We start from the raw sequence: 17,021 nt of genomic DNA on the forward strand, positions 1-17,021 counted from the left end.
AATGGGGCTTTGAGCAACCTGGTCTAGTGGAAAGTGTCCCAGCCCAAAGCACGGCATGGGAACTAGAAGAACTTTAAGTTCTTCTAATCCAAACCATCCTGTGAGTCTGTGTTTCTATGACTACTTTGCTCATCTCTTGGTCAGTCCACAGCAGACATCTGTCCCATGTGCCATTTGTGCCACAAGCCATAGGGAAAGCTGGGAGAATGCACATCAGTACACCATGATGTACGTTTCATGCACACACCTTACTGAGCCACGTACATGGAATAAATGGATGAGAAGTTTAGCAGGAGCAGGAGAGCCAGAGTGCAAGGCTGAGCAGAAGAACAGCTAGGGGAAGCTACATGTTACCAAGGCTTGAATGAACTCAGCATGCAGAAACAGTAAAACATTAACTGACATTATCAAAACCGAATTTTCTGAAAGAAGAATGAGCTCCTTCTTTGAGGCTTGAAGATACAGTGGTACACTCTAGTTTATGCAACCAATCCAATAGCATTCTCTATGGCATGCACTTAATAATTACCTGGCTGCTGAACAGGTTCATTTTGTCTTGGGTACAAATCAAACAAGCATTGCAATACATTGCAATTTGGAATATCTACAGTCAGCACTTCAGCTGCTAAAGGCTGCTCTGATTTGTGGTCCAGAGCTACAGCTGATCCTGGATTTCTTCAATTGTATCTGTACGGGGGTAATCTACTCAAAGGAGCTCTAACCCCTTGGCTGTTACCTGTACCCTTGAATGTAAAAATTTGTGAATAAATTCTTCAGATAAAACATGAGTAGGTGGTTATAGCTATATTTATAGCAAGTTCTCCAGTAAGAAACATAAATCTTGCTGTATAAGCTCCACTGACACAGCTGATGCTAGTCATGTATCACTTCTCAGTGGGATATACATATATGGCCACACAGCACAGGCAGTGTTGTGTTTCTCTATTATGGTTACTCCAGCAAAACAAGCAATCTGTAATGCAGCAAAGAATGCTGGAACCTCCAATGGCTCATTCATCTACAGAAATAATTGAGATATGAACACCATTTTCTGTTAAAGTATGGAATTAAAGATGCCATTTCTTTCCTGAACAATGGGAAACTTCCCATTGCATGACCAGTGTTGGTAAAAGGTTCGTTTCCAGGCACATCTTATATAGACCCATGCATTTAGTGAAAACAAAGAGTAGACCTTTGATGTTTCTTCCTAGAAATCAACATCCAACAGGAATTCAGATGCTAAAGAAAAACATCACGTTTTTCAAAAATTCGGGATAAATGAGTTAATTTGATCACCCTGGCTTTTACTCAGGTTATCTTTCTATATTTAAGGTCTCTGTTAAAGTATTTACCCTGCTGAGTACACACTTTAATTTGTCCCACAGGGAGAGATAAAAGGACACACAGTGGTTTCACAGCTGTTTCTGAGGTGGATTGGCTTCTGCTGTCCTTTAGTAAGCAGATGCCACAGGGTTGACCACTGTGGAGCTATTTTATGGTTGTACTTGTTGTAGGGACAGAATTTATTCTCAGAGGATTAAAGTTTCCCCCTCAGGCTCTCTTTTAAGGAGTACTCAGTGCACAGCAGGGCTGTTAAATACACAGCAAACAAAAATGCAGAAATGCATTTCTGCTTTTTTTCTGCAAAAATCTGAAGTCACAGAAGCATATTTTCAAGGTGTAATAGAATACTGTCCTGCTTCTTCCACACAAGATCCTACACTCCACCATCTCATGGTCACCATAACCAAGACTATTCCCAGCTCTCATATCTCAAACCTGTCCTACTTTCTTAGTTCAAGGTCCACAGCACAGGTCCTTAATGACTCTTCCACCACTCGTGTTCAAAAGTTACCATCAGTGCTCTGCAGGAACTTCCCAGGCTGTGTGTGTTCCTGCTGTAATGATCCTTCCACTGGAGGGATGGTTCCACATATTGCTCAGTTAAAGGTTGTACCTTGGTCTGTAAGATTGTTTCCTTGCATCTCCTAGGAAGGAAGAATACAATCATTTCAGAGGGGCTGGTGAGGTGAGTCCATAACATAGAATAATTTATAACAACTATTCATTATTATTCATTCAGGAACAACCTGAATTGAGATTGAAGTATTTTAAAAAAAAGTGAGGGCATATTACTATCTGTTCAGATTATGTGTTATTTATAAATATTATTTTATGGTTTTGACTCTTTTTTTTTTAGATTGGAAGAATTGTAATAAGTATGAAGAATTTGCAGGGGTGTGCAGCTCATCATGAAATAGTCAGTATTCCATGATGGAGTTCTAAGAGTTATGGAATGAACAATGAATTGGACAGTTTTGCTGAACTAAGGTTCTTTCCTTGCAGTTATCTGTGCATCCTTGGGAACTTCTTGTTTCTTCCTTTTACAGTCCACACCACTGATAAAAGCCCTGATCAAACACTGATAAAAGGGTACTTACCAGCTCTATGAGAAGTTTCACTTCTATCTTGGTACTGATAATGCTGACTGGAAGAAAATCATGCAGTCACTTTCTTTTCAGACTTCTTCCAGGCTTCAGAATCCTCTTCTTTTTTTTTTTTTTTTCCCCAAACAATAAACGTTAACTCAAAGTTATTTATTCAGTGGCTATCAGCATTTTCTTATATTAAGTCTAAGTTCTAGGCTGGTAGGCATCTGGTTTCGCTCATACACTTGGAAAAAATCTGATGTGTTACTTCAATTAATTTGAAAGCTATATTTGTATAAAGCTGCTTAAACCTTATACCAATTCTTAAAATATTAAATTGAAACAAAACTAATGTAAAAGAATTTTTATTTTGAAAGATGAGTGTGTTTTGAAGGCCTCAGCTGCAGTTCTGCCAATTATGGTCACAATTTTCATGTTCCCCATCTGAGTTTGTCACATCAAACTTCTACATTTTTGGGAGTCAGATATCACAGTGATAAACATGAACAGATTATACAGCACTAGCTACAAAAATCACTATCTCAAGAAGCTCCACTTGCTGTTCAGCTCCTGGTGTCAATGAATCTTACAGGACAGAGAGAAACACATAAAGTTATTCTAAGGATTCATAGTGAAAGGTTATTTACCTAATTCCCTTCAGCCTCCTTTTTTTGTCCTTCCAGCTAATCCTTCATAGCACAACCCAAACAGCAAAACAGAACCACGCAGCTAGAAAACTCTCAGTGTTTTTTCATCATTTACATCATGTAGTAATAAAACAAGGTGTAGCATTTCCAAGGTATTTTACTAATATCAATCACACCTTGCTTTGCAGGAAAAAAAAACAAGTTTCAAGTTTTGCATTGAGAGAAGAAATTACAAAACTCCTTCCTAAGCAGAAAACACCAGCAAAAAAAGCCCTAATATCTACTACAGTTAACTTGAAAAGGATATACTGCCTATTCTCTAGATATAATTTTAATTGTTTATTTGTGTTGAGACCAAAACATATTTAGAGTCTAAAAGATTCTAAATAACTCATATATTCACTATACCACTTAGAAAAGGAAAAAAACCCACCATCAAAATATTTTAAAGATATTAAAATATTTTGATATTTTGAAAATTAAAACTTTCAAAATATCATAAAAACAATTGAATTTTTTCATTATCTGCCAAAGCTTTCTTTTTTTTCTTCCTGCAGGAAGCTCCAGGACTCCCAGTCTGAATACAATTAAATACAGAATTTTTTAGTTAATGAAAAACCACAGAACAGCAGTCTTCATAAATTTTAATGGCTAACCTTCATGACAGACAGTGACTCAGATGTCTCCTTTGTACTGAAGTTTTTTCATAAAGAAATCAAAGATAATAGAAACTGGATATAAGAAAAAACCTTGCCTGCCTTAGCACCTAGACTAAGTGCTTTCATTAAGAGCCAGGTCCATCCAAAGACACAGTTTTATTTGAAATAATTAATTTCAATTGAAATACTTATTCTTAATACTTATTTCATTTCTACTTAAATACTATTTAAAACAATATTTATAACATTAATTTACTGCTTACCATGTCCATCCTCAGACCCAGTTGCAAAGACCCCAATGACCTATTACAAGTTGCTGTTGTGTATCTAACTCTGGCAACAGTAAACCAGAGCCCACTCAGCAACTTGAAAAAAGATTTTTGAAGAATATGAATTGGAAAGGTCCAGTTTCTTTTGTCCCTACACCTCCTCAACTTTACAGTCCTTAAGCCCCCTCATTCCTATGGCTTGGCTTCCTGCTCCCTGCAGGGCATGACAGAGTGGTCAGCACAGAGTGATGCAGTCGAGTGGAGGGGTCTCTGCTTTGGCCAGTGTCTGTCTGTATGTCCCCAGAGCCACAGATCCTTTGGCCAGTGTCTGTCTGTATGTCCCCAGAGCCACAGATCCTTTGGCCAGTGTGTGTCTGTATGTCCCCAGAGCCACAGATCCTTTGGCCAGTGTCTGTCTGTATGTCCCCAGAGCCACAGATCCTTTGGCCAGTGTCTGTCTGTATGTCCCCAGAGCCACAGATCCTTTGGCCAGTGTCTGTCTGTATGTCCCCCAGAGCCACAGATCCTTTGGCCAGTGTCTGTCTGTATGTCCCCAGAGCCACAGATCCTTTTCTCCCCTCAAGGTTCCCAAGCAGGGCTTGGCAGCCAACTGTCAGCCCTGGCAGAGTGCTAAGCTGTGTTTCTGCCATAGCCAGGACATCCTTTTTTATCAAATATTTGATCACCTCAGGATCCTGCACTTGTTCTGTGGTGAAGTCCCAGACTGCCAGAGGGGACAGTCCTTGTCACCTGCCCGTCTTCTCCCACATGCCTTGCTACCCATGACCATACTGCCTCGGGACATACCCCTGTGTGATATTCTTGAATTAAACTTAGGAAAAGCTGGAAAAATATACTTGAAACATGCCAGTAGGAATATCTTAGTTACCAAAGGGTATCCAAGATACTGAAGAGTTATTGTAGAAAGAGAGAAAACATCTACCCCACAAGAAAAGAAGGGGAAGGCGCCATTCTTTCTTTCATCCGCCAAGTGGTTCTTGGAAAAGGGAAAATGTCTAACTTCATTGTCCTCATGAGATGGTTCCCAAAGTGCAGGGAGGGCAACAGTGCAGGGCCCAAATACCAGTTTAGGTTCAAGGCCAACTCTTATCATAGTTCTCCAAAGCAAAACACAACTAAATGATACTCTGCAAATTCAGCCTTTAACAAGCTCTCAAATTTGATGTATAGCAAAAAAAACAAAACAAAAAAGAAAAAAAAAAAAAAAAAAAAGAAAAAAATAGGGAGCATGGCAGTGATTAGATAAACTAATACTGTGAACAAGTAAATCAACACTATGACCAACAACTGTCAAACTGATAATAATTATCAGTTCCTTCTATAACACACTGTGGTCAAATCTGTTATCTCAAACACTTCAAGCCTGACACTGGGTGCCAAAACAGGACTGTTGTGATTCAACTTCATCCAGCTGCTCCCTCAATCCTCTGCAGCAGGATAGGGGACACAATCAGAAAGATAAAAGTGAGAACATTTGTGGGTCCACATAAAGACAGTTTAATACATAAAAAAACCAAAACAAAACCAAGATGAAGAAATTATGCAAAAAACCCTCAATTGCTTGCCAGCAGCTGACCAATGCCCAGCCGCTCCCTGAGCAAGTGCTGTTCTGGCAAACTTTTTCTGCAGTTTTTATTGCTGCACATGACACCTATATGGTACAGGACAATCCTGTGCTCAGTTGGGGTCAGCTGTCCTGCCTGTGTCCCCTCCTCCCTCCTTGTGCACCCGCAGTGTGATCATTGGTGGGGTGAGAGGCAGAAAAAGCCTTGACTCTGTGCAAGCACTGCTCAGCAACAGCTGAAACATCCCTGAGTTATCAATGCTGTTTGCATCACAAATCCAAAACACAGCCCCATACCAGCTACTGTGAAGAAAATTAATCAAAAACCTGCACAGAGCCCAAGTCTTTATAAATAAATTAACCCACACTGGATAATTAATTTACATGCTACAGAAGTAACAACAGAGAAGGGTACAGGTGGTACAGAAGGAATTATTCAGGAGGGAAATGCCCCCATTTATTACTAATGTATAAAGCTTAAACAGTAGAGGGTGTGTTCCCTCATAGAAACACATCACAAGAGATTAAGTCTATAGACATGTCATTTATGTGTTAATCATTAATGATTTAAATGATTTAAGCCTGTGTAAACCTACAGCAATGTCAACTACAGTTTGCTGGTTTTCATAGGCCAAGGTTCAGCAAAGCAGTTACACATATATTTAGATGTATGTGTGCCTCTGTGTGTGCATATATATGCATATATATATCTATACATACACAGAAACATATTCACTTCTGAATACATACTACATTTACAGGTTAGTTGTCAGATGCATCTTAACCCAAGTGAGGTCTCAGTGCAAAAGGGAAACTGTCAGTTCTGCTCCCAAGGCAAAGCAGAAAAAGTCACAAAAAATGAGGCAATTAAAAGAATCCATCGTGATACACACAACAGCTTTTAATACATGGATACAGAAGTCTTCCTGAGTGGCAAAACAGCTTTACAGGATATATTCTATATTCTCCCAATAATGAAACACCTTTTGAGGTAGGTGTTCCTACACCTATTTCCACAGATGAACAGAAGTGTGAAGCATTTAGGGCAGAGGAGAAGAAAATGCCTCTTACAGCATTGTTGAGTTCACTGTCTAGAAGTGTATGATTTTTTTCCTCTTGAGGGAAAGAATTTTAAACAATGAGAAATTTTGCTTCAGAAACATAGAGAAAGCAGAGTATATGCAGCATTTCACTGCCAAGATGAGCTGCTTTAGAAAAAACCTTTGATGAGTAATGGCAACATATGTGTTTCACACTGTGCTACAGAAAAATGACAGCAAACCTTATGTCATAAATAAAAGATGTTTTCTACTGTCATGTGATGAAAAGTTTTGAAGACTTCCTAATATTAACTGTTCTGGTGAATAACAACCTGTAGTTACAGTAACATGGTACTAGAGTCAAATGCAAGGGACTCAAAACTGATGTCTCAACTAATAATTTAGTTGCCTTTACTGACAAGGAATATGAAATAAGACCGACAAGTGTCTGCATCTCATACACAGGATGCAAAAAGACATTTTTTAAATTCAAGCTTTCATTTTCCCCAAATGTCAGGAGTGAATCTAAAACAAAAAAACGCAGCACACAGTGAGAAAAGTAACTACCTTTTTTCTTTTAATATAGATGTAGTACAGAATGTTTAATTACAGCAGGACAGTGCTTCCAGTTAAATAAAATTAAAAACCTTTATTTTCCCCAAATATAAAATTACTAAATTAATGTCTTAAAAGAATAAGAATATGGAAAAAGCTTTAAATTATACCACCATTTACCACAGTAACCATGATTACCAATTACATACTCCATTGCTTTGGCAAAAAAGGTTTTTTTTTAATAACTGCATATAAACCTAACATAGCAAAGACTGTATACATCTTTATATTGCACTTATTTATATACAGGGATAAATGAACTGTAGTCTGCATATACTTGGAATGAGCAAATTTTCAAAAGAAACTGAAAGCAGAATGGTAAGAGCAGGTATGAATATTAAAAAATGTTTAGAAATGTAATACATTTATGTACAGACTGTACGGACTGTATTAACAAACCATATGTACATAACAATTTACTACTATTGATATTTTAGTATAACTCAATGTTCATTAATACAGACCTTTGGTTGTATTTAGTTGTTCAGTAAGACCTAAGCTCGCATACCTCCAAAATGCAACAAGGTATAAAATAAAGCACAACAATTTGCCAAATGGTACAAAAACTACTATTGTCAGTTCCATTAAACCCCAAAAACTAGTGTCTCTGTCTAGCCCCAAAATAGTTCTTGTACTTGGAATCTCTATGTGCCATACACAAAAAGAACACCTGAATGTTACATATCTGCAAAATTACATCCCACAACACTTTTTTTGTAATGTGCAATTCATCTTAATAATACTTTCTAACGAAAAACAGAAGCTAACTTCATAATTTTCCAACACGCACTTCTGCAATGACATTGTGAACACTTTTAAATTTTACCAGCAAGATTAAAAAATATATATGTGTGCCTCCCTTACTCTAAAAGACTATTACCAGTAACTGCTATTTGCTAAGTGTGCTCAGACATTCGTATGAACTACGCAGTTTGCATGTGCCCAACATTTAGCTTCGAGGTCATCCTGAGTTTGCACACAATGAAGCAAATCCACAAACTTCAAAAGAAACAAACATACTTTCCTTTACAAAACAATCATGCAACTGAAGAAGAACTGGGCATCCCGTGAACTGTTGTGCTTGTCGGAGTCCCACTTATGGCGTTGAAAATGTGCAGTGAGTTGGGCATGACACTGGCCTTTTCTTCCACTGGAGTAATCTTAAAATGAAAGACAGGTATTTACCAAAATGTTTCAAAATGTATTATTTATGTATTTATTTTTATGTTTCAAAATGGCACAGGCATGTCTAAAACAGCTAACCAATTTCTTGATGTGCTGCTCATTGACTCAGCCTCCCAGGACTTTTTCAACTGCACAAAACTTTTTGGAAACGGTTACTCTTTTCAGCCATGTCCTGGATTTAGGAGAAGTTACTTCTCCAATATCAGTTCTCCTAACTCACTGTCCTCTGCAGAGGATGCTTGGACAGTTTCTATCATTCCTTCTGTTAACTTTCAAAAGGAGTTTCAAAGTGACAACAAGCTAACTTTTTGCCCTTTTTTGGTTTTCCTTTTTTTGACTTAGAAGTATGATTTGAGCATTTCTCACAAAAACTATCAAAACACTGCAAAGATTTCATTCTTAACAGCTATAAACAAATTGATGCTAAAATTAGAAATACCACAAAAAAAGGAATTATATACAGATTAGACAAACTAATAGAACAGAAGTAGAGAAAACTAATTACCATCCCATCTGATCATATTGGCAAGCAGCAGAGGAGAAAAAAAAAATCTGTTAAGATTCTTTTATGCATTTTTATAACAAATTTTTTGCAGTTCTTAAGACCTTGTATGGTTACATTACAGCTAATAGTTTATTCAGTGATGCAAAGCTCTTTTTCCCAAAACAGCAATAGGCAGATACATAAAGGAGACATTTAAAAAGATTTAAGTGAAGACCTTCATGTTTCTAAGCCTTCAGGGGAATTATCAGTCTAACTGACAAAAACCCAAAACCCTAAAGCAAAACCACCAACAACATGGCATGTTTTAATTATGCACAACTAATTACATTTGCATAAGAACACAGTAGTAGGCTTATAATACATATTACTGCAGTCAGTGCGGTTCTTTCATATTCTGTTCACAGTATCTTAAGGATATCAGTTGTTTGTCTAAATGTAAACCAAGAGAAGTAGGGGCAATGTGATTTACACCTGAAGTTCCAGGACATGCTTTTTCTTATCACCAATCTTTGGAAACTCACACATGTTAGCATTTTTTAAACGTCTACATCTTCCACTGAGTTCAATGTACTTTTTCTTCTGTACAAATTTTCATTATATTCTTTTCCTGTGCCAGGGAAATGATAATCTTGCATTTATCATTAAATTCTTTGACCAAAACACTTGCCGGTCCTTTCCAAAGGGGTATTATGTACTGCTGTCTAATTCTCTCATGTACCTTGTTCATCTCAATCAGCTTTCCAATCAGTTATCCTCCATTCCAAATCCTCCTCTGCTTATCAATAAATCACATTGAAATATAGTCCAACTTCTGCTAGCTAAGCAAATTCTTTTTCTGTTCCACAAATCTTTCAAAACTGTTTTCCTCTACTACTGTTTTTTATTAAAAAAACAAACCCAACCACATAATTCTGGAATGGTATCACTATCACTTCCTATAAATTTTGTTTCGCAATGTCTTTTATTGATGGTAATTAAAGAGTTATGTCATAAGCCCTTCTCTGTGACAGGATATCAAAATAGGTGAAGGAAAATAAAGCCAATGTGCTTCATCATAATTATATAATATCACACATCATAGTTATATAATATCACAGAGCTACTCAGAACACAGTACCTGAGAAACCACATTGGGAAATAATGGAAAGCAAGAAAGCATATGAAGTGAGCTTTAGACAAGTGGCACGTTTTTGAACAGAAAAAAGTTCCCCATAAAAGTTTTGGGTACCATCTAAGCAAAGGTCGAATAAAGGCAAACCTCTCTTAAGAATTATAAACCATTCTATGTTTCTGGAAAAAGGTTTTAAAAGTAACAGTGCATGAAAGAAAACAGGGCTGAAGTGATGAATATGATGAATAAAAATGTCAAGCATGCAGGGATCAAGCACTGAACTTCAGCTCTTCCTGTCCTCCTGGAAATAATATCTTTTCCTTTGAACTCATGAGACATTTCTACCATGGAACCCAGATGCAAAGGTTCATCTCACTCCACAAAAGTTCTGGGTTTCCTTCCCCACATATTTCTAGCTTGCCAGTATTGGACTTCCCTCAAGAAAATGTATTGGAATATCCCTTGAAAGACATTTAACTCTTTGTTGCAAAAGCAATTATTTACACCTCCAAAATCAATGAAGAAAAGGCTAAACTTGCGGATGGTATATATTAACTTAATTACATTTGTTTTATCTTTACTGCAGTCTTTCTTGCTTACAAAAAACCAGGCTGGGAATACACAAGCAAATATAAATAAAACCAGACTGAGAAAAACACAAGCCAGAAAAATGAAGGTCCATGACAGGCTTATACTCCCACAGAAAGAAAAAAAAGAAACAATCCTTTTGTGTAAAGCATCCCATACATTTCCCCTACTCTTTCCACATTATAGTGACATTCTGAATGATAGCATGCATAATTTCATTTCAGCACATACTTGTTCATGCATTATTTCAGAAAGCTCTTTTGCCATTTCTCTGTAGTTTGCCTTCATTTCTTCTTGATATTCCAACTGATCTTCCTTTATCAGTCGTTCATTTACACCCAGAGCATGCCCACAGGCTTCAACAAATTGCCTGATTTGGAGAAAATAAGAAAGTTCTCAAATAGAAATCCAAATGATTGATTTGAAATGTCAGCTTAAAGTACGTTATTAATGAATCAGAACACTTTAAAAGTTGCAAGTTTCAAAAGGAATTTTTATGAGTTTTGGGAAAAAGGTCCATTTTTTTTCCCTCTCTCCCATCCCCAAGAATTCCCAAACCTTCCATGCCATACCTAAAAACTTCTTTTAGGAGCTTTACTTTATTGTCTGGATATCTTTTGGTGTTAGTGTCATCTAAGAAAGCTCTTGCATATGCTAATGGACCAGCATTAACCTAAAAAGAACAAGAATTTAAAAACAGTCAGATATCAGACATACTGTCTTAGCAATAACAGGCCCTACAGGCATTTATTGCGTTTGATTTTCCTATGAGAATACATTGATTTCAAAAAAGCTGGACTTAGAAAACAAGAAAACTACTCAAGATGGAGCATTAAAACAGGAAAGGTCTCTCCAGTGCTATAAACCTGTCCTGGCACAAAGAAACCACTTCAATGATGTGGCAAAGTAACTGCAGACATTGCCAATCTGTCATCTCTGCTATGAAATGAGGGTGGGAAAATGAGATAACCTACTACTGTTTGGTCTGTGTATCTATTGAAAACAGATTTGCAAGCTGAGAATTCTGCAAAAACCTGCAGAAGTTTAATTGTGCTCTTAGGGCAGCTACAGGAGAAGTGGTTTCAGTGACTTATGACTCATCCTTATTATTCCTTCATATTATCAACAAGAGCCTCTCCCTTCTCATCCCATAATACCAGCTTACAACTTACTGATTCTGGAACCTTGGTTTGGTTTTTTTCCCTTTTCTGCTGAATGAGACAGCTGGTCATAAGAGATGACTGAACAGTTTCTTTGTTTCCAATCAATTTAAAATAATAGAGCAGCACATTTGTCACTGCATTTTTTGAAGATCCTTTCCATACTGACTTGTACATGTTACACCTGCTTCAGGTACCCATTCTAGTGAATCTGATGGCTTCTTTATACATTCCACTTCCTGCTTGCCTCAGGCAAAAAGGCACACACAATGAGATTTTCTATGGTTATTTTTTTCCTATATGTTATCACTCATTCTTTATCTCCATAAGGCTCTTACAAAAATGTCCTAGACCTACTGTGGGCAGACCTACAGCTAGACAAAATATGCTAATTTATCTTCAGGTTCAGTTTTTCACCAAAATCTGGTGGGGCTTGGAATGCAACATATTCCAGAGATGAATCTTAATTCTTTTGTGCAACTGTCTCTGATCAGTTGTTTATATTAAATACTTTTATTTCTTTTCCTATTCATAGAATAACTGCAGATAGTGAGCATATTTCTAATTTAGGACACTGTTGAATGTGCAGAATAGAAACCAACTATAAAATGCTACTAATATAATTTTTCAAGGACAGAAGCAAATGAAACTTTATGGCAAAGCTCTTACCTGAACACTGACACTTCCCTGTAGCTTCAGCTGCAATTTGATCATATCAACTTCAGCTGAAGAGCAAAGCTGCCTAAGTTCTGCAACTTTTTTACTCATTTCATCAATGGCTACTTCAATGGGGTTTAAATCAGTGTGGTGCTGGTACATCACTGGAATGCGCTTTTTCACATATGGGAAGCAATGTATGGCTGTGGACAGAAACAAGTTTAACACAGTCAGGAAAAGATTTTTTAATTAGGTGTGCTTTGAGAGAATCTTACGCTAAATCTCATTTTGATGTAATCAGCTGCCCAATTTAATAACTTATATAATTAAAAATATTGCCAAATGGACCGGGAGGCAAGACACTGAAATGTAAATATGCACAGTGTTACATGCATTACAGCAAAGAAAGATCACTGTCATTACTGCTACTAATAACCACCAGAAATAAACCACTGGAACTTAATTTATAGGAGAACTCTGAAAATAATTGCTTAACATTCACAAATCTCAAAGAAGAGAAGAATCAAAAATAGTGAAGCTTTATTTTCTATTTCCTCACAAGTACTGGCTATGGACAGCTATAAAGTCACTTTTTATTATAAAGTCACTTTATTATTACAAAGTCACTTATTTTTTTTTACAACTATATTAATACAGAAACTCATACTTAACAGAGACAAAACACAAGATAGTCTTTTTCTAAGAAAAAGGAAAGCCAGAGTCCAGATTCAGAATTCTGAAAGCTTAAGGAAAAGGAGATAATTATTTTGAGGATTCCTCACTGAAGAAATCAACCTGGAAAACCTAGTTGTGGCCAAAAATATGAAAAGGATTTTAGCTGATAGCTATAAAGGAGTTAGTTAAGTGAAATGAAAAAACCCATACAGAACAAAATAAGACCATTTGAACTAATGCTTCCAGTGAAAGCATTCCATTCCATCAGTACCTGTCAAAATAGTCCTTCGCTTACACTGCTCTTCTACCCCTCCTTGTCTTTTACCACCTTGAGTAAAAGGCATCTCAAACATGAAGCGACGAATGTTATGAGTCCTTTCAAAGTCTGTTTTTCTCTCCTGCAGCTCCTTTTCTTCAAAGTATGGAACTACATGTGTAACTTGAATATATGCATATTTTGAATCTAAATCCTTAGGATTTACCTTAAAAACAGGACAAAAAAAATCAAATAGCTACATTGTGAATAAAGTGGATCTAATAGTAGTCACATAACTTCCAGAAATTAAATTTGGTCTCTTAACCTCTAAATTATTGAAAACGTGGGAAATGTTCATGCTTTCACAGGAGTTTTCTGTATTTAGTTTTTCACTATTAGGAAGAAAGCCAGATGCATCACAGTGCACTGTGGATTTTTTGGTTTGTTTGGTTTTTGGAGGTTTTTAACCGCTCATAATTATGAAACCCAGCCCTTTCATCAAGTCCTCCTCTCCTTTTAAAGTTCCAATATTGAAATGCCCACCATTTCTGCATTTAAAGGCCAAAATGCATAGAAATTTTTGAATCGAGGATTCAAAAGGATCCTTATCAAGGAACAAAAAGAGCCATGAAATTATACTAAGAGGAAGTCACCATAAAGTCTAAGGGTGAGGTGTGGAAAAGGGAAGAACTTCCAAACAATGACTGTGCATGAATGGGCAAGAAATATAGCTAAAGTTAACCCAGAATAAGATCATAATCCGAATTTGTTCTAAGATACAATTACTGTTTTGAGAGGTAACACTACAGAAATTAAGCTTTTTGGTTGCTCTAAAAGGCATACTTAGTAGGAGATAACATTCCTCTTGTGCCTTTCCAACAGCAGAGCTTTTAGATGCAGGTGTTTGTGTGCCAAATGAGAAACAGCCAGTGAGTCCACAATATTTCAAGTAAACTAGGGAAAGCAGTATATTATAATTTTTTAGAGAGAATAAAGATCATACTTTGCCAGAATCCTGAATCATTTTGACATTTTCAGCTCCAAATTTGTCAGAGTAGAGTTTCTGGAGTCTTTGGGAAATTTCTGAGAGAGGTGTGAGTTTAGGCTCTTTATAGATATATTCCTTTCCATCTTCATCCTCAAAGAAACCCTGTAAAAAATAAAGTAATAAAAATCTTGGGGAATAAAACATAAGGGAAATGACTAAGATGGATATAATGTGTGTGGTTCAAAGGAAATATAAACATTTAACATTAGTATTCAAGCAAACATAAATAGACAGAAATTAAAATCTAAGTAAAAAGATTTTCTAAGAGAATAAAAAAAAAACAACAGAAAAATGTAATTCTCTAGTACAACATGAGCAAAAGATAATGGAAACACAGAGTTTGAATTTTAAAAGTTCGTAGCAATTCTATGGTGTGACAAGCCTTTGAGATAAGTTTCTTTCACTTTTACTTAAAAGTGAACTTGCAGCACTGTTTCACTTGCCAAAATTGGTAGTCTTGCCCAACAGGACTATCTGTTTCACAAGTGACTATTTTGGCAGAAGTTTACATTAAAATAATCTGAATATTTTCCTTAGGTAGTTATAAAAAATTACACAAGATGAAATATAATTATGCAAGATCTTAATTTTATGATGTACTATTGGTATATACTTCTTTATTTTATTACACACAGTACTGTTTTTAAAACCTCACCTAAATGCACAATACATGGAAAGTGAAACAGTTTGTTGGTTTAAAACAACAAGCCATGTTGAGTTCATGTTTAAAACCAGAAAATAAATATTTTTGTCATAAATGAAACAGACAAAATAGAAAAGCACAACATATCATGTATAAACACAGGCTAGATTGACAAAAATACCCACACCAAACTAAGGTGAAATGCAGTAGTTGGTACTGCATTGCTTGCTTTGTAAGCAGTTACTGTAATTACCTCAACATCTGTCTCACTGTCTGTAAACTGGTATTGCTATAAAGTCATAAAAGACAACAGAATACATGTAAAATTATACTGCTCAGAGTATTTTACAATTCTCCATGCTCAGCTGGACAATTAAGCAACTGGGCTATGCATGTAGAGAGTGTTTTACTGGATACTGCGTGATACCATAGGGATACAGAGGCATTCTAGACACGGACCAGAGGATGTGAAGCTGCCCAATACACAGCCAGAAGTTTGGTTTGAAGCATGCAATACTGATGCATAGAAAAGAGTGATCTGTTCTCTAAATGGAGCTTGATGTTACTTTTGGACTTGCAATGGCTATTAATGCATACCAGTCTAAGAAGCAGCCTTGCAAACCACACCGTAGCACTACAGACATTAAGTCAATGCATTGCTAAAAACTGACATTACAGAAAACTTACCGCTGCCTTAAGGTAGTAAACAAAAGAAGAAAAAAGGAAAAAAGGCAAAAAAATTTACTGAGGAAAAGGATAAGAATTTTGCTGGAATTGATAAATGTTTTAAAAATAAGTTACTGATGGTGTTTCTTTATTTCATATAGAACACATTCCTTGTGCTTTTTATATCACTGTATCAATACAGATGATGAAAGAGTAAATCTTGCAAAATAAATTCAGGTTTTTTTCACTGCATAGAGCAGGCCAGTGAAAGGAACACTCACTTGTCCAAAGAATGCTACCCTGAAATAAGTTCCCAGCAGCCTCTTGCCTGTATGCATAACTTCAGTAACTTTGCTGTATGCTCGATGAAGGGTGTCATATAAGTGAGCAAGCCTCTAAAAGTAAAAGAAAACAATAATGAGGGAGAAGAACAAAGCACAACTTTCCTATCTTAAAATAATAAATTATGTCATTGTAGCCAGTACAACCAAAAACATTCTTTTATTGAATGGTTGTATTAGGTTTAGCATTTGTATCAGGATGACAATATGTAAGACTAATTTTTAATTATTTATATTTAAAGAAAAAATAATTATTTAAAATGAAAACAAACATTTCAACACATTCAAACTTCAGTTACAATTTCAATACTCTTATTATGTGATGTACAATGTGCCATGCAGTTAGACTTGAAAATTCAGGATTTTTTTCTTGCTCAAATTTACATTTGATGAATTAAGTACCTCAAAATCTCTCCGTTTTTCATAAATGGGAATTATAAGCTTATATATATCAGCAATGAGTTCATAGCGTTCTGCCTTCCAGAGTCCATCAGCACACTGCTCCAACAATTCCATCAGCACATCCTAGATTTGGATACACATTTAGAACAAGTCAGTACTCATCAAAAGCACAGCAAATAATTATACCAAAATTCTTCCCAGTGAAAAGGGAAATCTTGCCTCAAAACAGAATTATGTACACTTTGTAATTTAAGTTATTGTGGCCATCAAAAAATGCTAAAAGGAAACAAAACAATACAGAATGGTCTGAGGTTACACACATACTCCTCCTATTTAGAAACAGCATGTATATTTTGGATATTTTTGAAACTTCTTTGAACCTTCTTCTACCACTCTTGCATCACAGTGGTGAAGCCAGAAGCTGGAAAAGCTCCTTTCATGCTTAGAAGCTACTCTATTCCACCTCCTTCTTCCCTTTGGAAGGGGACTAAGTCAGCTTAAAGACATCACTAAGAAAATCAATTTTTAACATTGCGAGCA

The 17,021-nt window shown here is 36.2% G+C and overlaps 1 protein-coding gene across 10 annotated transcripts in view; it reads right to left on the reverse strand.

Moving 5' to 3' along the window:
- Positions 1-7,180: 7,180 nt before the first annotated feature.
- The window catches only part of DOCK9 (dedicator of cytokinesis 9), a 113,163-nt gene continuing 103,322 nt past the window's right edge, over positions 7,181-17,021 (reverse strand). For 6 of the 10 annotated variants that reach the window (XM_058824908.1, XM_058824911.1, XM_058824909.1 and 3 more), the window contains exons 46-53: positions 16,482-16,604; positions 16,020-16,133; positions 14,385-14,531; positions 13,397-13,607; positions 12,463-12,653; positions 11,206-11,306; positions 10,865-11,003; positions 7,181-8,404 (exon numbers count right to left, since the gene is read on the reverse strand). In XM_058824908.1, the coding sequence (XP_058680891.1) occupies positions 8,282-8,404; positions 10,865-11,003; positions 11,206-11,306; positions 12,463-12,653; positions 13,397-13,607; positions 14,385-14,531; positions 16,020-16,133; positions 16,482-16,604 (1,149 nt within the window). In that variant the 3' untranslated portion in view covers positions 7,181-8,281. Of the gene's footprint in view, positions 8,405-10,864; positions 11,004-11,205; positions 11,307-12,462; positions 12,654-13,396; positions 13,608-14,384; positions 14,532-15,325; positions 15,362-16,013; positions 16,134-16,481; positions 16,605-17,021 lie in introns of all 10 variants that reach the window. The other 4 variants (XM_058824914.1, XM_058824915.1, XM_058824913.1 and 1 more) reach the window with 2 other exon arrangements.

Source organism: Ammospiza caudacuta, chromosome 2 (assembly GCF_027887145.1).
Source record: "Ammospiza caudacuta isolate bAmmCau1 chromosome 2, bAmmCau1.pri, whole genome shotgun sequence".
NCBI classification, from domain to species: domain Eukaryota; kingdom Metazoa; phylum Chordata; class Aves; order Passeriformes; family Passerellidae; genus Ammospiza; species Ammospiza caudacuta.